The 21,435-nt window shown below is 37.1% G+C and overlaps 1 protein-coding gene across 4 annotated transcripts in view; it reads left to right on the top strand.

The window, feature by feature from the left end:
• The window catches only part of LOC132187653 (uncharacterized), a 40,284-nt gene that overhangs the window by 7,351 nt on the left and 11,498 nt on the right, over nt 1-21,435 (top strand). For all 4 annotated transcript variants that reach the window (XR_009440841.1, XM_059602041.1, XM_059602043.1 and 1 more), the window contains exons 7-16: nt 17-489; nt 1,572-1,698; nt 1,781-1,905; nt 9,992-10,659; nt 10,749-10,866; nt 11,055-11,171; nt 13,719-13,813; nt 15,380-15,531; nt 20,173-20,228; nt 20,325-20,538. Coding sequence is in view for 3 of the 4 variants with exons in the window: in XM_059602041.1 (XP_059458024.1) it covers nt 17-489; nt 1,572-1,698; nt 1,781-1,905; nt 9,992-10,659; nt 10,749-10,866; nt 11,055-11,171; nt 13,719-13,813; nt 15,380-15,531; nt 20,173-20,228; nt 20,325-20,538 (2,145 nt within the window). In the remaining variant the exon portion in view is untranslated. The remainder of the gene's footprint in view (nt 1-16; nt 490-1,571; nt 1,699-1,780; nt 1,906-9,991; nt 10,660-10,748; nt 10,867-11,054; nt 11,172-13,718; nt 13,814-15,379; nt 15,532-20,172; nt 20,229-20,324; nt 20,539-21,435) is intronic.

The following is a 21,435-nucleotide window of genomic DNA, read 5'->3' as shown; positions in this document are numbered from 1 at the left end:
TATTTCACTTATATAGGTAGTGTTCGGGAATTCTTGCTTGAGGTTGATGCCCATTTGAAATTCAAGTTGGAAAATATGAGAAGAAAGTTTACATTTGACCTTTCTCGGTTATCAATCTTTTCTCTAGTCTTTCATCATAGTGTGGAAAATGAAATCCAAATTCCTCATTTTTCATCTGTCACATCAAACGATACGATATCTTGCTCTGTATCTGGGGATCCTGCTGCAGGATTTCAGCATAGGAATGGGATTCATCTAGTTAATGAAGCAAGTTGCTCAAGGGATCCTGTTTCCCCGGAAGAATTTTCTGTAAAAAACTGTGCATTTGAAGGAATGCATTTAAGTCATAAGAACCATATTTTAAAACGATTAGGTGCTTTTATGGAAATTGAGAAGCCCAAGGATGGTCCTTTGCACTTAAACCAGGTTTGGCTAGGCAGTGGTTCAGTTTCCAATTTCGATATGACAATTTCTCTTTCTGAAATTCAGGTGAGCGGTGCTAAAGTTTCTCCAGTTTTTCAAATACGTTATTTTGAGTCCCCTTTAGAGCATCTCCAGCAGATTAGGTAAAAGAATAATATTAGCTATATTTAGCTATTATTGCTCTTTTTTCGGCTCCAACAGATTAGCTTCAAAAGAGCTAAACTAACTTTTTTGCTACAATAATAGCCATTTCTTGCTATTCACTGTAGCACAATGTTCCTATTTTTTAATATATTTTCTCTCTTCTCTCTCCCTCTCCCTCATACTTTTCCTCTTCTTCACGACTGGTTCCTGGTTCTTGGTTTTCTGGACAAACCCACCCAACACCTCTTCATATTTCCTTCTTCATATTTCCTTCTAGTATCAAATCCTTCTTCTCCACCTACACCTCATGAGCACCGGAACCCACTGCCACAGATGGGGTTCAGATCCACCATAGTTGGCCATATCCAAATTTGTAAATCAAGCCAAATAAATATACCATTGAAATTCACATACCTTTCTGGTTGCAAACAGCCATGGGGGCCTTGGGTTGAGAGGGAAGAGGCAAAGCGAGAGTGAGAGAGAGAAAGAGCTAATTGCAGAGCTGGCCATGGGAGGTTTGGGTTGAGAGGAAATAGCTAGTCATGGGAGGTTTGGGTTTGGGTTTGGGTTGAGAGGGAAGAGGCAGAGCGAGAATGAGAGGGAGAGAGCTAATTGCAGAGCTAACCATGGGGGGTTTGGGTTGAGAGGGAATAGCTGGTCATGGGAGGTTTGGGTTTGGGTTGAGAGGGAAGAGCAAGAGTGAGAGAGAGAGAAAAGTGAAAAAAAAAAATATAAAAAACATTAAATAATAATATTTAAAGAAAAATAGAGAATGAAATAAAGAATCTGTTGGAGTTTGTATTGAAAAATGAGTAGGTAAAATAGATAAGAGTGCTTTTTCATTAGGTAAAATACCTAATATTGCTGGAGATGCTCTAAGTCATCATAATTTGTTCATGCTCTAATACTTTATCCACTACTATAAAATCAAGATGTTACCTTTTTTTTGGCTTATGAATATTAAGGCATGTGTCACTGATTCTTAGCTGCTATTGTTGCTTCAGATGATTTTGTCTATTGTTTCATCCTTCTCTGGGGTATTTAGCAATGAGGAGACCAGCAAATCAAATGAAAGGCGCTGGTCCAAGAGCCAGGAATTGAACAATAGGATGGAAGCAATGGTTCCAAATGGTACTTTGATTTCCTAAAGCTTTAAATCTATTTCTTTCAAATTTGACAAGACTTGAATTAATCGTACTGATGATCTGTATAGGAGCAATTGTTGCAATTCAAGATGTCCACCAACACATGTACTTCACTGTTGAAGGTGGAGAAAATAAGTACAGTTTGGTTGGTGCGGATCATTATTCTCTTGTTGGAGAAAGGGCCCTTTTCAGGGTATGGAATTTCTAAAATTTTACATTTCTACTTAATTAGAGGCCTGGAAAAAGATCAGTTTTGAAGATTGAAAAATAATTTGTTTATAATGTATAATTATATAAGCCATATAGGTAGTTCTAGCATATGTATGCAAATCATTGTTATGCTTTGCTGTTAAAGAAAAAAGGCCCAATTTTGTTTACCTGTGTCAAAACTTGTGATGATTCGTAGCTTTTTGGTCATACTCTTTGGTTTATGGTGTTATTGAGATGGTGATGTGGTTTGTGCAGAAGCTCTATCTGGGTACAGTGCTTCGCTTTGGGGCTTGTCATTTGCTATGGGTTTGATTTGTTGTTTTGCATGGGCTGCGAGCCTGTGGCTCTTAGAATTGCATAGTTTCATGGGCTGCGAGCCTGTGGCTCTTAGAATTGTATAGTTTTGGTAATTCCAGTTATCTGATACAGTGCTGTGAGACACTTAAGTGCTAGGTTGCCTCAGGGGATGGCCTGAGGATCATGATGTGATTGTGGTACACCTTACTTCTCTCGACTAACCTCCTGGTCTGACTTCTTATTTATACAATTTCTTTTAACAACAGATCATGTGTTAATGTGGTTTGTATGGAACAAAAGATATAATGTTGGTTTTCTTCTTTTGCTTCTCCCTCCAAAAAAAAAGTGATGATGTATTGGAAATATTCACATAACATTTGCATTAATATCACTTTTAAAGTAGTTAATATTACATTGGATCATTAGTAAAGAAGTCTGACTGTCAAAGTGATCCAATGATTCATCTGCCGCTCATTTCTCTAGTGGGAGTTATTGATTGTTCTTTGTAGTCTTTTTGTTGAAGAAGGAAACTTCCCAAATGGCTGATCTGATTTTATTTCCATTTATTTCTCATTGATTATATTTCCATATTAAATTGTATCACTTTTCTATAAAAGCGATGTAATAGTATCAAGTGATAATCAAGGGAAATAAGAGTATTTTTCCGTTCTTCCTCCATTTTTTCCTTCTCTTTCAACCTGGCATCAGAGTGTTGGAATCCTAGGAGATAGGAGTATGTGATCTGTTGGGGGTGGTTAGGAGACCATTAACTCAATCAAAGACCCTTGTGACATCCAAATACTAACACGATAGTGATAGACGCTACATGAGTTGTGCTCGGGGTCTCTTGAGCATCTTCTTTGTGTACTCCGGAGGTGGATAAAGCACAGTGTCTTCCTTTTCTCTCCTCTACTTGAAGAACACGCCACCTGAAAGTGGCGTGCCTGGGTGTTTTTTTTTTCCTGCATGCTAGAGTGTCAGGCAGCGTGTTTTGGGTGTTTTTGGCGCACATCTGGCATTTTTTTGGTGATTGCTGTGCATGTCCTGGCAGCTGACCACAAGAGTGTTATACAGGGAAAAAAATGGTAGGTCGTTTTTGTTTGGGGAGGCAAAACTGTAGGTCATACAGTAGAAGGCAAAACAGCATGTCGTTTAATGAAAGACAAAAGAACATGTCGACTGGAGGAGTAGCTGACGATAGCAGCAAAGCCTCAAAACGACAAGTTGTTCAGTGTGGTAAAAAAAGAAAAAAGAAAAAGAAAAAGAAGGGATCAATATATTGCTCATTGCTTCATGTCTACTTTCATTGATATGATTTTGTTTTTTATTTAGTTATTCATACTTGGTACATTGCTGAACCTGATTGTGTATTGGAGCTATTTGGTTGGATGTCTAAATTCGAAATGTCATAAATGATTCAGACCTTAGAAACTCACAAAACGGGGATGGAGAGTGAGGTGACTTCCCATATTTAGAATCCAACTCTCCATACATGAGGCTCAAGATGTCGGGAGACTTGTTGGAGACTTCGTGGTTGTCTTACAAGAGGTCGAAGGGGTCATTCAGGAGGTGGAACCAGGCTTCAGTCTAACCATACTTCTGTGGTAGAGAAGTTTTTTTTCCCACCAGATTGTAGTTCTACTTTTGCCGATACTGGTGTGTTTAGCAAGGAAGAGGTAAACACACTTCGTTGGCTTTTATCTCGATTGGAAACATATGTTGGTGTTTTTAGCAAGGAAGAGGTAGACACACTTCGTCATTTTTTGTCTCTTCAACATTTGCTACTGCATCCTCCTTCTTTGCCCATACATGTTGTTAGAAGAGTTAGGGTTTGAGTCATTAGGGTTTTGGGGGTATTTTAGTCTTTATGGTATTTCCCTAATCCTATATAATAGGATGCCTGTATTAGGTTAACATAAGTTGAATAATATAATAGCCTCCGCCTTTTGTGTCTAAACCGTTCATACAAACTATAACATGGTATCAGAGCTTGTTTCGATTCTTGGGTAGTTTAGTTTTCAACTTGGTGGCCACACTGCCCGTGTGGGCTAACCCACACGGGCACTCAAAGAGCTCCGTAGAGCTGTTTTGTTCTTGTTTTAGGGTGACCGAAACTCCTTCCGGTGAAAATATATATATATATATATATATTTTGTTTGTTTTTGATGTTCTGTGATGCTGGCCGGATGGTTCTGTGGTGGTTTTCTATCTTGTTTGAAGTGGCCGGAGTATTCTGTGGTGGCCGGAAAAGTTGCAGCAGCCATCGGGAAAAAAAAAATAATAATAATATTCCGACGATTTGATGTTTTTGGTATTGAAACGTTACTGTGTTGCCCTCTATTGATTCTGTAGTTGCTGTTGTTGAAGTGGTCGGAGTGTTCTGTCTTCAAGTTCCGGCGAGTCTCCGGAAAAGGTCCGGCAAGCCTCCAGTGACTGTTTCTGTTATGTTTTTCTTGTGTTTTTAGGTACTGCCGGCCAGTTCTGTGTGTTTCTGGCCAGTTTTGAAGCCCCGACGAAGTTCTGGCATATTTCCAGCAAAGCTCTGGCAAAGTTTTTTGTTTTTCCAGTATCTGTTTTCTTGCGAATCTTGTTGGTTAATCATGTGAAAATTTGTTGTTTGTTTGTTGTTTGTGATTGATGTATCCGACCGGCCTTGGATTCTCCGGCGAGAACCGATCAAGTGATCGATGCATCCGACCGGCCTTGGTGTTTTACGGCGAGAACCAATCCCAAGATCGATGTATCCGACTAGTCTTGGATTCTCCGGCAAGAACTGATCAAGTGATCGTTGCATCCGACCGGCCTTGGTGTTTTTCGGCGAGAACCGATCAAATGGTTGTTCAAGTTACCAACAAGTTTTCGACCGGTGTTGAAGTTTTATTTAATTAACTTGTGTGGTCCAAGCAGTTCCAGCTTGAGGGGGAGTGTTAGAATATGTTTTCTAGTTGTTTTTCGTTTACTTGTATCTTCCAAGCTGGATTCATATGATGTATATGCTCCAACTTGAGGGGGAGTGTTAGAAGAGTTAGGGTTTGAGTCATTAGGGTTTTGGGGGTATTTTAGTCTTTATGGTATTTCCCTAATCCTATATAATAGGATGCCTGTAGTAGGTTAACATAAGTTGAATAATATAATAGCCTCCGCCTTTTGTGTCTAAACCGTTCATACAAACTATAACACATGTATTTTGCACTCAACATCCTATACCTAACTTTGTATCCTATCAACATCTTTCACCCTCATATCGTTTCTTTGTATCCAAATTGTTTTTCGTGTCTATTCCTCAAAATTTACAGGAGGCAATTAGTGATCTATGGAAGCAATGCGAAAAGAGATGCGAGCTCTACATAAAAATAATACATGGGAGTTGGTTGAGTTGCCTAGTGGAAAAAAGACGGTTGTATGCAAATGAGTGTTTGCAGTGAAGCATAAGGTTGATGGGTCAGTGGAAAGATATAAGGTGCGAGTGGTGGCAAAAGGTTTTACTCAAACTTATGGTATAGACTACGAGAAGAAGTTTGCCCTAGTAGCAAAGATGAATTTTGTTCGAGTTCTACTTTCTTTGGTAGCGAACTTATATTGGCCACTTCAGCAGCTTAATGTGATCCTTCATGGAGATCAAGGGGAAGAAGTATACACTGAACTTCCTCTTGGTCCTCAATTCTCTTTAGCTTAGGGTAAAATGTGTATATTGAAGAAAGCTCTATATGGACTGAAATAATCTTTGAGGGCGTGGTTTGAGAGATTTTCCCGAGATATGCAAAGATTTGGCTATAAACAAAGTCAGGTAGATCATACATTGTTCGTCAAACATTCTTTAAGTGCTTTAGTTGTTTATGTAGACGATATCGTGTTGACTAGAAATGATAATGAGGAAATACAGATGTTGAAGAAATATCTGGCCAGTGAATATGAGATAACAGACTTAGACCATTTGAAATATTTTTTGGTTATGAAGTTGCAAGATCGAGAAATGGTATCTTCCTTTCCCAATGAAAATATGTTCTTGATCTTCTCAAGGAAACAAGGATGCTCGATTTTAAGGCCATTGACAATCCAGTAGAGCAGAATAAAAAGTTTGAAGAAAGTGATGACAGCCCTTTGGTTGATAAAGAAAGGTACCAACAATTGGTTTGCAGGTTAATATACTTTTTTTTTTTTTGATAAGTAAAAGTCATTATATAAAAAGCGCAAGGGGGAGCAACCCATGTACACAGGAAGTATACAAAAGAGCCCACTACACGAGCTTTAAACTGAAAAGGACGCACATAGATCGATAAACTCCATAAGCGTTGTAGCTTGCGAAGAAAACCCCATGACCCTCCAAGAGTAGAGTGTTTGGATCACCCTTTTCTTCAATTCTATAATTCCCATTTCACGATCCTCAAAGCTCCGCGCATTCCTTTCTCTCCATGATGACCACATTACACACAAAGGAGCCATCCTCCAAATGTACATGATTGTCCGCTTTCCCCTTTGCCCTCTCCAACTCCCCAAGCATTCCTTCAAACTCCTCGGCATCACCCACGTTATACCAAAAAGTTGGAGAATCATGTTCCATACCTCAACAGTAGTTTCGCAATGCACTAAGAGGTGATCAATAGTTTCGCCACTCTTATTGCACATACAACACCATTCCGTCACAATGATGTTCTTCTTCCGTAGGTTATCCAATGTTAGAATTTTCCCCATAACTGCCGTCCATACGAAAAAAGCCACCCTCGGAGGAGCTTTACTCTTCCAAATAAGCTTCCATGGACCATCCACCGGGGCTGAATTTATTTTCACCTTGTAGAAAGACTTCACCTCAAAAATTTTCCTCTTTGAGGGCATCCAACAAATTTTATCTACCCCACCTTGGCTTACTTGTTGGGAATACAGCAATTCAGTTTATGAAGTCAATGTAGTGAGTCAGTTTATGCATTCACCTTGGGAGTCTCATATGGAAGCAGTTTGCAGAATACTTCGATATTTGAAATCTTCACCAGATAAATGTTGGTTGTTGTTTGCCCGACATTGGGTTGGGATCAGTGACGAATCGAAGATCTACTTTGGATTATTGCACTTGTTGTATATGACTAACTTTCAAGTCATCACTTTTGTAGTGTGGGCCCAACAATTTTCATTTTGTCTCTTGGATAGTTTTGTGGTGCTTTAGTCCAAATTGGTTTTGGAATACCCAGCGGGTTTGGAGTTCTTGTTCTAGTAGACTTATGTTCTACTCCCACAAGGTTTTGTTTTTCCTCCTATTGCTGGGAAACTTTTTGGCCGACTATAGCATCTATAAAAGGGACATAGCTTCAGCCTTTGAAGAGCAGCACAATAACGAAGAAACCTGTGCCATCTCACTTAGTTTTCTCACGTGTTTGTGTCGTAAGGCACTTAGGGAAAAAGAGTTTTTTCTTGTATTAGTTTTGTCTCTTTTGTTATTTTCTCTTTTGTGTGAGAGTGAGATTTGGGTGTATTGGGTCTTTGGGCTTTGAGTGGTTTTCTCCCTACTATCTTTTTTGCTCTATCTTTTGATAGTGAATTTCCTCTGGGTCGTCTCCTCCAGTGGATATAGGCTTGTTAAGCCGAACCACTTCAATCTTGATGTCGTGTGTGAATGATCTATTTTCTATTTTGCTTTTTTCTGCTTCTTTGGGATCATGTATTTTAATTCCGTGCACAACAACACTCCTGTAGGAGGAAATCTTGTTACCTAGTAAGAAACAATCAATGATAGCTAGATCTAGTGTAGAAGCTGAATTCCTAGTCATGGTCCATGGGATATGTGAGTTATTATGGTTAAAGATTCCATTGAAAGAACTTGAATATGATTTTAAGGAGCCTATGAGGTTATATTGTGACAACAAGGCCGCAATTAATATTGCTCATTGTTAGAAGAGTTAGGGTTTGAGTCATTAGGGTTTTGGGGGTATTTTAGTCTTTATGGTATTTCCCTAATCCTATATAATAGGATGCTTGTATTAGGTTAACATAAGTTGAATAATATAATACCCTCCGCCTTTTGTGTCTAAACCGTTCATACAAATTATAACATGGTATCAGAGCTTGTTTCGATTCTTGGGTAGTTTAGTTTTCTTCTTGGTGGTAGCACTGCCCGTGTGGGCTAACCCACACGGGCAGTACCTTCAAAGAGCTCCGTAGAGTTGTTTTGTTCTTGTTTTATGGTGACCGGAACTCCTTCCGGTGAGAAAAAATATATATATATATATATATTTTGTTTGTTTTTGATGTTCTGTGATGCTAGCCGGATGGTTCTTCGGTGGTTTTTTGTCTTGTCTGAAGTGGCCGGAGTGTTCTGTGGTGACCGAAAAAGTTGCAATGGCCATCGGGAAAAAAAAAAAAAAAAAAAAATTCCAATGATTTGATGTTTTTGGTGTTGAAACGTTACTGTGTGGCCCTCTATTGATTCTGTAGTTACTGTTGTTGAAGTGGCCGGAGTGTTTTGTCTTCTCCGGCACGTTCTGGCAAGCTCCGGCGTGTCTCCGACAAGGTCCGGCGAGCCTCCAGTGACTGTTTCTGTTCTGTTTTTCAGTGTTTTTCTTCAGTTTTTAGGTACTGCCAGCCAGTTCTGTGTGTTTCCGGCCAGTTTTGAAGCCCCGACGAAGTTCCAGCATATTTCCAGCAAAGCTCCGACAAAGTTTTTTTTTTTTTTTTTTTTTTTTTTTTTTTTTTTTTTCAGTATCTGTTTTTTGGCGAATCTTGTTGGTTAATCATGTGAAAATTTGTTGTTTGTTTGTTGTTTGTGATTGATGTATCCGACCGGCCTTGGATTCTCCGGCGAGAACCGATCAAGTGATCGATGCATCCGACCGGCCTTGGTGTTTTTCGGCGAGAACCAATCCCAAGATCGATGTATCCGACCAGCCTTGGATTCTTCGGCGAGAACCGATCAAGTGATCGTTGCATCCGACCGGCCTTGGTGTTTTTCGGCGAGAACCGATCAAATGGTTGTTCAAGTTACCAATGAGTTTTCGACCGGCGTTAAAGTTTTATTTAATTAACTTGTGTAGTCCAAGCAGTTCCAGCTTGAGGGGGAGTGTTAGAATATGTTTTCTAGTTGTTTTTCGTTTGCTTGTATCTTCCAAGCTGGATTCATATGATGTATATGCTCCAGCTTGAGGGGGAGTGTTAGAAGAATTAGGGTTTGAGTCATTAGGGTTTTGGGGGTATTTTAGTCTTTATGGTATTTCCCTAATCCTATATAATAGGATGCTTGTATTAGGTTAACATAAGTTGAATAATATAATACCCTCCGCCTTTTGTGTCTAAACCGTTCATACAAACTATAACACTCATAATCTAGTTTGGCATGATCAAACTAAATACATTGAAATTGGTATATATTTTATTTAGGAAAAATTGTGTGCAATGTTGATTTGCACACCTTGTGAAGACGGGGGCAACTAGCAGCTATTTTGACAAAAGGAGCATCCAGTAGCGTTTTTCATTCCTCATTGTGCAAGCTCAGCATGCAAGACATCTTCACCTTAGCTTGAGGGGGAGTGTTGAAGAAGGAATCTTGCCAAACAGCTGATCTGATTTTATTTCTATTTTATCGATTTTATTTCCATTTATTTCTCATTGATTATATTTCCATAGTAGATTGTATTACTTTTCTATACAAATGATGTAATAGTATCGAGTGATAATGATGGAAAATTAGAGTATTTTTCTGTTCTTCTTCCTCCATTTTTTCCTTCTCTTCCAACCAGATGTTGTCATGATAATATGCTGTTTGATGTCTGCTAAAACTTATTATATAGGTCAAGCACCACAAACAAAGATTCTTCAACTCTCAAGTTTTGTGGTTCTCCTTGATATCATTGCATGCCAAGAATGACTTAGGGGAACCATTGCGATTGAACTATAGGTCAGGATCAGGCTTTGTTGACATATCCAGCACTAACGATAGTGGGTGGGCACTTTGGAGAACACTTTCTTGTGAGCCTGAAAGTTATAAGGGTGATATTGACTGGGAGCCTTACAATCAGCTGGTTAGAAGGAACTTTTTCCTTGTGAACAAGAAGAATGATTGTGCTGTTGCTTTTGTTAATGGAATTCCAGAGTTCGTCCGGAAGCCTGGAAATCCATTCAAATTGAAAGTTTTCCAGGACCATTCCGTGGCTCGTGATGTTTTAAAGCTAGATAGCTACCCTGTGGTAGCTTCTGAAAATAGTCTGCAACATAATGCACACATGGGTGAAGAAAGAACTTCTGGGCAGAGTAACTCTCTCCCTTGCATTGATATCAAAATTGTCAATATTTCCCTTACCATTGTTCATGAACCTTTGGATTCAAAGGACAGGTTTCCTCTCCTTCGTGGCTGCATCAATGATATCCATCTTATTCTACAAGTTCAATCTACTAAAACCCGTCTTATAAGCACATCAAGTACTGTGGCATATTACTTTGATGCCCAAAGAAACTCATGGTGCGTGTTTAGTCATGCTACATTCTCTTGCCTTTCTTTAAGATTGATTTTCCATCTAAATAAGTCTTCACATTGGTTTTAAATTGTAGGAGGGAACTTCTTTACCCAGTTGAAATATGCATATTCTACCGTTCCAGTTTCCAGATTCATGGTTCTAAAACTGTTTCATATGGGGTGCCTGTTCATATCTATTGCAGAATTAGTAAGGTCAGGAACATGGTTTCTCAAATCATATTGCTGTTTACTACTTAAACCATTTTTAACAATTTTTATTGCGGTGCCCTTGCAGTTAAACATATTCCTGACTGAGCTTTCACTAGACATCCTTCTCTTTGTGACATTGCTGTTTACTACTTAAACCATTTTTAACAATTTTTATTGCGGTGCCCTTGCAGTTAAACATATTCCTGACTGAGCTTTCACTAGACATCCTTCTCTTTGTGACTGGGAAATTAGATTTGGCCGGTCCTTTTTCAGTGAGAAGCTCCATGATTCTGGCCAATTGCTGCAAGGTTTGTTAGTCTGTTATGTTATTGGTCTATATGTGCATCACTGCATGCATATGTAGGCATTTGCTTGTGCTGTTTATATATCTTGTAGACAATAGTTGTCATTTTCTCAACTGGGAAAATATCTATATTTTAGGAGTGAAGTCCTAGTTTCTCAACGTCATGATTTGTCATGCATCAAAATTTTTTCTTCCTTTGTGGAGTTCATTGGGCAGAGAGAGGGAGGGAGGGAGGGAGAAGAAAAAGAGCTGGTGTGTTTAGACTGGTGTTAGGTAATTTCTCAGACAAGAAATAGTTGACAGTGTCTGAAAAAATATTGTCCTTGGTTGCATTCGATAGAGTCAATATATTTGTATGGTCTTTTGTTACTTATTGATGATATAAATTTGAAAGATTTCAAAATGATATACTTGATATTGGCATCCTCAAAGATATTTATTAATTTAAATGTAATTTATCCTATGATAAGCAGCAATTCCTATTCTCAAATTTGGAGCATTAACTGTGTTCTCTATCTGGGAACATAAGAAAGAAAAATGATGGATTTAAAGTGATTCTTTTGTAGATTGTGCTTTGAGTAGCGTTTCAAACTCCTTGTCTAAAAGACATACATAATTGGTTGACCATGTAATCAATAAGTTATACAAAATGATTCTATTGGCCATAGCCATCTGGAAACACAGTGATCTTTTCTTTGGTTTCCAATTGTTGCACATTGTGTTTTTTGTTTCTTCCTCATTTTTCCAAAAAAAAAAAAAAAATTTGTTACATTTGCTCTTCTGTTTGTATGGATATAGACATAAAGATTGTCATGCCACCAACTTGCTATATCCTTTGGTGGCTACCAGGCAATCAAAGGACAAATATTTGAATGAATTTCTAATGTGGCTTTCTTTGACTTGATATATATCAAGAGTAATGGTGGTAAACTTGTATGTGCTATGCCTCCTTATTCGAATATGTCAGAAATGAATGCCCTTTTGAGTTTTTACTAGTGATTGGCTTCAGGGTTGATGTATTAGATTTGGATATGATTAATCTGAAATTGATCTAATATCATGTAGAAATCAGTTGAGATGTGCAAATCCAAATATGAGAGAGTGCTTTAACCTCTATGGTTTGTTGCCTGGAACCACATACTTAAATAGTTGTGTGTTTTCAATATGATAGTTTGAGCGGAGGTTGGTGTTCTAAGGAGATAGAGGGGTCTTTTGGTGTTGGAGTGTGAAAACATTTTAGAAGAGGGTGGGAAACTTTCTCAAGATTTATCAGATATGAAGTAAGAGATGGATCTAAGATTAGGTTTTGGCATGATGTTAGATGTGAGGATCAACCACTGAAGGAAGCTTTGCGACAATTATTTAGTATTGCTCATTGTAAGGAGGTGTGGGTTGTGGACAATATGTAGTTCTCCAATGGTGTTATTTAGAGGATTTATCTTTTTCTTCTTTTTTTTTTTTTTTTCTTTTTTTTTTAAAAATTTGTATAGGATAAGGTAGATTCAGTGCTTGCATTTTTTGGTATTCCCTCAGATCGAGACAAGGTGGTGAGGATTGTATTCGGTGGATTCCTTCAAAGAGGAAGTAGTTTGAGGTGAGGTCGTTTTTTCATGAGTTATCTACTTCGGGGGGTTCCTTTCCTTGGAGAAATATTTGGAAAGTTAAAGATCTTTTAAGAGTTTTTTTTTTTTTTTTTTTTTGGTGTGACGATGGCTCTTGGTAAGATTTTGACTTGGGATAATTTGAGAAAAAGAAGAGTAATAGTGGTGGAATGGTGTTGCACGTGTAAGAGGAGTGGAAAATCTCTAGATCTTTTTCTCCATTGTGAAGTGGCAAGAGAATCATGGAGTGCGATTTTTACTCTCTTCAGAGTCCAATGGGTTATGCCTAAAAGGGTGATAGAGCTGTTAGATTGTTGATGAAGACAGGTGGGTAGTCACTTAGTTCTAGCTGTTTGGAGGATAACCTTGTTGTGCTTAATGTGGAGCATATCGAGAGAGCGGAATGCAAAATGTTTTGAAGATTGTGAGAAGTCGAAGGAATAGCTTAAGAATATCTTGGTCAAATCACTTTTTAATTGGACACTCATGTGTGTGTATATATATATTTGAACTTTTCTGAATTTGTGGACTTTTGTTCCTCTTTTAGCATTTAATAGGGACTCTCTTTATATATATTCTGTGTACTAGAGTTGCGCCCCTTTGCGCTTATTAATGATTTGAATTGCTTACAAAATAATAATAATAATAATAATAATAATATGTGATGTCTCCATGGAGCTATTTGTGCCAAGTCCGAATTGGTTGAGAGCTTCTATTTGTAAGTACTATTCTTTATTATTTTTATTTTCTTTTCTCTTTTTTTTTTTTTTTTTCTTCAATATAATCTTTGATCACCGACAGATTTAGTTAAATTGGAAAAATATCTGCACTTCATTTTCTTCTCTCTCGTTTGTGGGTGTGTATGTGTTTTATTATTATTATTATTATTATTTACAATAAATCCTGAGCCTATTTTATCCTAATTTTTGTATCAACTTTTACTGTCACAGGTGGAGAACAGGTCAGGCTTAAACCTTCTTTGTGACTTCGACAATAAGCAAAGTTTATCAATCGCCGGAAATCAATCTGCTTCTATTTTTTTAAGGTACCTCCTCAATATATATCTATCAATCAGCATTTCCATGTGTATGAGCTGAGCTAAAATTAAACTAGGTGTAGTATTTTTTCATTCCTACACTTTGCAATAGCTTTTCGTAGGAGCCGACTTTTCCGTAGTCACAAATTAGATAAGATGTTGTATTCATGCCCATCCCCATCATGCCTGTCAATTATCATTTTCTTAATAGGTCAATTGCTATCCAATTGATAAACCACATTACTTTCAAAACAAAGGTTGAACATTTTATGCCTTTTTTTATTTTTTGGGTTGATTTATTCTTCTAACCTCTATGAGTGAAGAAGAATTGGAAGTTATGGGCATGCGGATGCTTCATTAGATAATGCTTTACCCAGATACCCCTTGATAAGGTAGCTTCGCGAACTACTAGCCATTTTCAAGAAATCCCCACGAATTGACAAGTGTGACACTTGGATACATCAAATTACCATTTTGTTTCAAAAAGGTCACTCCGTCAGCGTTGATCGTTAGAATGGATGGAAAACTAGTCACGTGCAATTTGACCGAAATCTTTCGAAAATACCCACTTTGACCATTGAAAAACCAGATTTTCCCTTTATAATTATTAATCAATAAAAAAAGAAAATTGACCTATATATATATATATTTTAAAATTTTAGCTGCATAAGTTTTTTGGCGAATTTGAAATGGGTCCATCCATTGAATTCCCGGCCAACGTTTGTTGGTGCCACGTTACATTAAATTATTATTTTTGACTGTTATTAAAAATAAAAAAATTAAATCTTAAAAATATTATTATTATTATTATTATTATTTTTTTAAAAGGAAAAACAGAGGAAACCCCTTGAGGGGCACCAACAAGGGTGGGGGTGGCTGGCTTGTGAACCACCCCCATTGGGCTGAGGGTGGCTCGCCCGCATGTGGGGGACCGGGCTGGCCTACTCTCTCTCTCTCTCTATATATATATATATAAAATCAGTTATTTTTTATTACTAGATTTTTGTTTTTATTTTTTTTAATTTTATTTTGGTTTTGAGAATAAGGGGTATTTTTGGTAAAAATAGTAGTTTGATGTATCTAAATGTCATACTTGTCGGTTCTTGTGGCTTTTTTGAAAATGGCTGGTAGTTCAGGGAGCTTAAATATATTTTTCCCTTGTTATTTTGATTTGATTTTTAATAAATTTGAGAAATACTGATGGCTAATAACATGTCACAGCTAAAAATATGTTGAGTAGTAACCTTCTTGTTGTTCCCTCAAGTTTGATGCATGCACAGATACATGCATTCCTTGATGCATAAGTACATGCATGATATACTTTTGTAACAGGTCTTCCAAAGGAATTATCGGCTAGAATGAACTAGAGTTTTCAAGTATTAACAATGTAATTGAGGTGATTCCATAAAAATATATGTACCATTAGAGATGATTAAATTATAAATTGTTATTTCCTAGAGGTAGGGAATCTTTTATGCTTCATGCGCGTGTATAGATGCACAAACACGCGCACGGCCATCTGGATCAATATATAATTTGTTGATTGATAGGTCATATTTATTGCATGATTGCTAGGAACTCGGATATAGCAAACCAATCTTCAGCAGACGAATCAGTTGTTTCAGTCCAACTTTCCATTCCTGGATCCCTCAAAACTTCTCCCATTCATCTTTCTCTTTTAGAAGCTCAAGCACTTGCCTGGAGAACACGTGTAATGTCAGTCAAAGGTATGTTCAACTACTCTCTAGTCTGTACAACATTATTGGATATCCTTGCTTTTTACAGCTAGCCATGTGGCCTAATGTACAGCGTGTATTCTGGCAATCATAGTATAAATTGAATATCTTATCATTTCAGTCTTAGTTCATTGGGTTCTTTCCCATTTGTTCGGTCTCTTCAAAAGCTACTATGGGAAAAGGTTGAATGCTATATAATTGTAAAAGGTGGTTTCCCCACACCCACACCCACCACCAACCCCATCCTTCTCCTGAGCTGTTAAAGGTGGTTTCTGATATTTGTATCTGTTAAAGGTGGTTTTTAGCTGCAACATGGGGTTATTTTCTAAAAAATTGGCAACTAAAGCTAATGCCGTGTCACTTGCAGTGTTGAGATAATGGTGGAACATCAAGAAATATGGCTTCGTTTGTTAATGCTTTTTAGAGGGTATTTTTTGTTTGAAAAAGTGTTTTGATGTGACATAAAGGTGAAAATAGTTGTGAGTGTTTTGTGTTTGGGGTTGTTTGTTAATGTTTTTGTTTTGAAAAGAGAGAAGAAAAGGGAGAAGGTAAAAGCGTTATCAAACAAACCCATATTTCGTTTGTATTTATTTCTCCTAAATTCAGAAATTATAGTTTGTTAGGGAATTTAGAAGAGAGAAATGTAGAAATAGAGAGAGGCTAGTTAGATAATGATCATAGCCCACCTTACAACTATTTATAAATTTTTATGGACGGGTATAATTACAATAATGCCCATGTAACTAAGACCCTAACTAACTAACCACAATAACAACCTTCTAATTAAACTAACAAACTTTGTTAACACTCCCCCTCAAGTTGGAGCAAATATGTTATATAAGCCCATCTTAGAACGAATAAACTCTGATTGAGTTCTGTACAAAGATTTTGTGAACATATCGGCTAATTGATCTCCAGACTTTACATATGGTATAGCCATATCTCCACTAAGTATCTTGTCATGAATGAAGTGAGAATTAACTTCAATATGTTTGATTCTTTCATGGAAGATAGGATTTGAAAGCAATATGTATTGCAACATCATGTCACAAAATAATGGAAGCAATGTATGAGTTGAAAATCCAATCTCTTGCAGAAAATGTTGCAACCATGTAAACTCGCTAGCAGTATGGGTCATTGCCCTGTACTCAGCTTCTACACTGGAATGTGCAACAACCATCTAATTTTTATTCTTCCAAGTATTCAAATTTTCACCTGCAAATGTACAATATCCAATAGTGAACCTCTTATTTGTGAATTGTGGGAGATCCTGTCCAATCTGCATTGGTAAATCCTTTTACTCTGAGATGTCCATTTGATCTCTACAATATCTCAAGACTAGGAGCTTTCTTTAAGTACTGAATAATATGGGTTATTGCATCCATTGTAGAACCCTAGGAGTCTCCAAAACATGACTGATGGTACTGGCTGCATATGAAATAACTAGCATGCTGATAATACGATAATTCAACTTTCTAACTAATGGACGTTATCTATCAGGAACTTCAAATAGTTCCCCTTTATCTTTTAATAATTTCTGATTAGTATTCATGAGAAATATCAACAAGACGAGTACCCAATAGACATGTTTCTTCTAACAACTCAAGTATATATTTTCTCTAAGATAAATTGATACCATTACAAGATCTGACAACTTCAATACCCAAGAAATATAGAAGTTTGCTCAAATCCTTTGTATGAACTGTTGTTGCAAAAATTGTTTCAATCGAGTAATACCATCATGCTCATCTCCAGTAATCACTATTTTATCAACATATATCACAAGGAGAATCTAACCCGGATCAATATGTAAATGAAAAACTAAGTGAGCCATTTGACATCTCTGAAGAGAAAAGTCTACTACAGCCTCAAAGAACTTCCCAAACCATGCTTTCGGTGAACTTATGACCATATACAGCTTTCTTCAACCTACAGGCACACCCTTGCTACTTCCCTTGAGCAACAAACCTCAAGTGGTTGTTCCATATAAACCTCCTCATGTAAGTCTTCATGTAGAAAAGCATTTTTGCCATCTAATTGAAATAAGGGCCTGTCAACATTAGCAACCATGGAAATTAGCACCCTAGTAGATGAGATTTTTGCAATTGGAGAACATGTCTCATCGTAGTCGATGGCATATGTTTGTTTATAGCCTTTAGCAACCAACCTCGCTTTCAATCTGTCAACGGAGCCATCCGAATTAAACTTGACTGTATATACCTATTGGCACCCGGCTTTTTTTAGCCAGGGTGTAGTGTCAAAAGATCCTAAGTTCCATTCTGATGTAAAGCATCCATTTCCAATCCTATAGCTTTTCTCCTGCCAAAATTGAATAAGGCATCTTTCACCGTCTTTGGGGTAGAAACTGATGCAAAGCATCGGACATGAGCCATAGATCACATCATCCCATGATCTTGTGGTTGGGTGATTGACAGCTAGATCATTATTGGACTTTTTTTTGGTTGGCATTTTGTTTTATTATTTATTTTTCAGACGGGTTGTATTATTTTATTTTGGACTTTATGTTATTTTAGCAAGCCATTAGCCCAAAGTAAGGTTAGGTTTAGTGATGCAGCCCGACTTGGTGGGTTGCAGCGAAGAACAACAATAAAAGAACGGATAAACAATTCCAGATCTAGATTCTATCAAAGACCTAAGAATTCTTCTAAAAACAATAGAGTCTATCTAAAGTTTAAAGGAAAAAAAGGAATAAACTCAACTCTGAGTATTCTCATTAATAAAACTCAATAATAATCATCAACTGCTTTCTGGAGGCTATATGCATATATCTATAGCCCAAGACTCCTAACCCTAATAAAATACGAAATATAGACTCCTAAAACTCTAACCCTAATTTAATAACGAAATAAAGATAATTAAATAAAACAGATGTGGCTACGCGTTCGGAGGGGACAAGTGGCCGTTTGGATGGGGACTACTGAAAGCAATAAAAACATAAAAATAACATAGGGCCGTTCGAACGGAGCCTTCTGCCAGCTTCATCTGATCTGCATCACTTAGGGTTAGGGTTTAATCCCTAGTCTATTTAAACCTAGTTTTCTATTGTGTTCAGTAGCTTATGATGAATTGAGAAAATTAAACTACTGCTTGTGGTTCCCTCTTGTCTTCTTTCTCCCCTCGTTTCCCCTCTTCGGTTCTTCTTCTTCCCCTCTCTAGCTTGTTTTCTCTTCCCTTCTTGGCTTCTTCTCTCTTCTCAATCTTGTGTATGTCCTGCATCAGAAACACTAGATAGATGGGGAATAAAGTCAGAAAAATGAAAGAGATAAAGATTTGGAAGATACATATTGACTGATGGAATGTTTGGTGACACAAAAATGTTTACCTTTTCGGATAGTAATGGGCAATGAATTATATTGAGGAGAGGAAGCTAGATTGGATTATGTAGAGATGGAATTGTAAGTGAAATTAATGAGGTGTTCATCTCAAGATTATAAACATCAAGAGTACTGACATTTGAAAAATATGGAGTAGACTCAAAAAACGTGACGTCAGAACTAGTGAAATGTTTCCTAAGAATAGGGCTATGACACTTGTAACCCTTTTGGGTATGAGAATAACCAAGAAAGACATTTGCAGCACGAGGATCAAATTTATCAGAACTTGGAACAAGATTGTGAACATAACAGATACATCCAAATATTTTTAGAGGTAAAGAGAACAGTGGAGATGAATGAATTAAGAGAGAGTGAGGAGCACACTCCAACTTAAGGTGACCTCAGATTAATTAAATAACAAGCAGTGCAAACACATCACTCCAACTTATCCCAGATAACAAGTAGTGAAGACAGAAGAAGGCATCCTAAGGTGACCTCAGATTTTCTTGGCTTTAGACAGGTAAATGTAGGAAGATCCAATGTATGACTCTATGCTCGTCAGAATCAAAGAGATAATCCTCCTGTTCCCGTAGACTGGCAGAGTCATTTTTCCCGGGTCTCTTTGATTTGAGATGATGGAATTGGCCTCGTTCTCCCTCTCTCTCTCTCTCTTCATAGTTGGAAGTATTTTCCCCCCAAATTACAGACATGATAAATGGAGTTTTACATTATTGATAGCTGATAAGTTAGATTAGTGGGAAGGAAATATGTTGACCTCCACCCTTTATATTAGTCCTTTCTCGACTTTTTAACGGAGCTGGAAGTTCTGGAGGTTGTCGCTTGGTATGTTCTTGGCGATCGGGTGAGGAGAAATGTCCTCAAGGTGTTGAGAGATGTGGACGTACAGAACAATCTAAAAGGAGAAACTTATTTGAGTTTACCATATGGACCAGTTAAACTTCCAAAAACTAAAATATTTGAATGATAATCATGTGTCCACAAATTTCACCCATACATGATCGTTAGTATTGCTTAGTAGCATACCTCCTACAATATATAATAGGACATTGAATTGAGCAGATAGAAACTCTAAGATGGAACTTGAATCAGGATCGCCCAGGCTGATATCAGTCAAATCTGCTTGAGATGATTAGGATAAGCTTCCTTGACTTCTTAATCTTGCTAATTTAATCAACTGATTTTTGCATTCTAGTTTACCAACTGGTACAAGGAATGTCAGAATTAGATCATTTAACTTGTTCTTGGGTTTAGCTTATGCCTTTATTTCATGGAGCAGATTCAAAAACTTACCCTGGGCCTTTTGTTGTGGTTGACATTTCAAGAAAATCTGAGGTATTTGCTTCTTTTTTTTTTTTTTTTGACCTCCTAAATTTCATTATGTTCATAGAAATGTATTGATTATTTTATTGATTTTTTTTTTCTTGGTAGGATGGTTTGTCAATTATAGTTTCTCCTTTAACAAAAATACATAATGAAACTGGATTATCTATGGAGCTACAGTTTCGACGTCCGCTACAAAACAAAGATGAGACTGCTTCTGTGTTGCTAAAATCAGGAGAAACAATTGATGATTCCATGGCCATGTTTGATGCTGTGAATTTGTCTGGTGGATTAAAGAAAGCGTTGATGTCATTAAGCGTTGGTATGCATTGTCAACTGCAATTATTTCAATTAATTCAAACCCCCACTTATTTGTGCCATTTTTCCAAGTCTTACCTACATTTCTTTCCATTATTCTTCTCTCCCTTCTTGTCATTTTTATCGTCATCATCATCATCATTAGTATCCGCAATGTCCTTTAGCACGTTATGGTATGTTCATGTGTGATAACCAATTTATTAGAATCTTAGATAAATATGTTGTCACTTCAGAAGCACAGATTTTGGTGATAAGATGATGCCGCTACTCCTTGACTTTGTATGATGGTGATAAGATTTTTTTTTAAAAAATTTTTTTAAAATTTTTTTCTTTAAAAAAAAAAAAAAAAAACAAAACAAAATTCTGGGTATTGTAAATAGTTGGTGCAGGGTGGATGACTTGGAAAAGTGCTCGAGTATTGAGTGATCCTAAAATATCTAGAAAACTGAAGGGGGAAATGTGACTGCTATAAAGCAATGTATGCTTGCTTGTGTTTTGGAGAGATTACCGTGAAAAATTGCTTCCTCTCCTATCAAATGGTGCTACATCTAGAGGCCTCTTATTTATTAGCATGGAGAAAATAAAACCCAATGAGGAATCAGTTCATTTCGCATGTAAATTTTATGGGCATCCTGCTTTTCTATTTTATATAGACTTGAATGTAACGCTTGAGGGTGAAGATATTATGTACAATGTGACTGTTTTACCAAAATTTTTTCTTTTACTTCAAAATTAACAATATGTTGAATCAGAACAACTGACTGCTAGTTCAAAAACATACTTTTTCCTGATTCAGGGAGAGATGTACTGGAGTATTGATGTTTATCTTGCACCTGAATTACATACAGTTATCTCAATCTTTTACCAAAAACAAATCATTTATTGATATTTCGGGAGGTGT

The sequence above is a fragment of the Corylus avellana genome, chromosome ca7 (assembly GCF_901000735.1).
Source record: "Corylus avellana chromosome ca7, CavTom2PMs-1.0".
Classification (NCBI taxonomy): domain Eukaryota; kingdom Viridiplantae; phylum Streptophyta; class Magnoliopsida; order Fagales; family Betulaceae; genus Corylus; species Corylus avellana.
The sequence above is the reverse complement of the archived record's forward strand: the minus strand, read 5'-3'. Positions and strand labels throughout refer to the sequence as shown.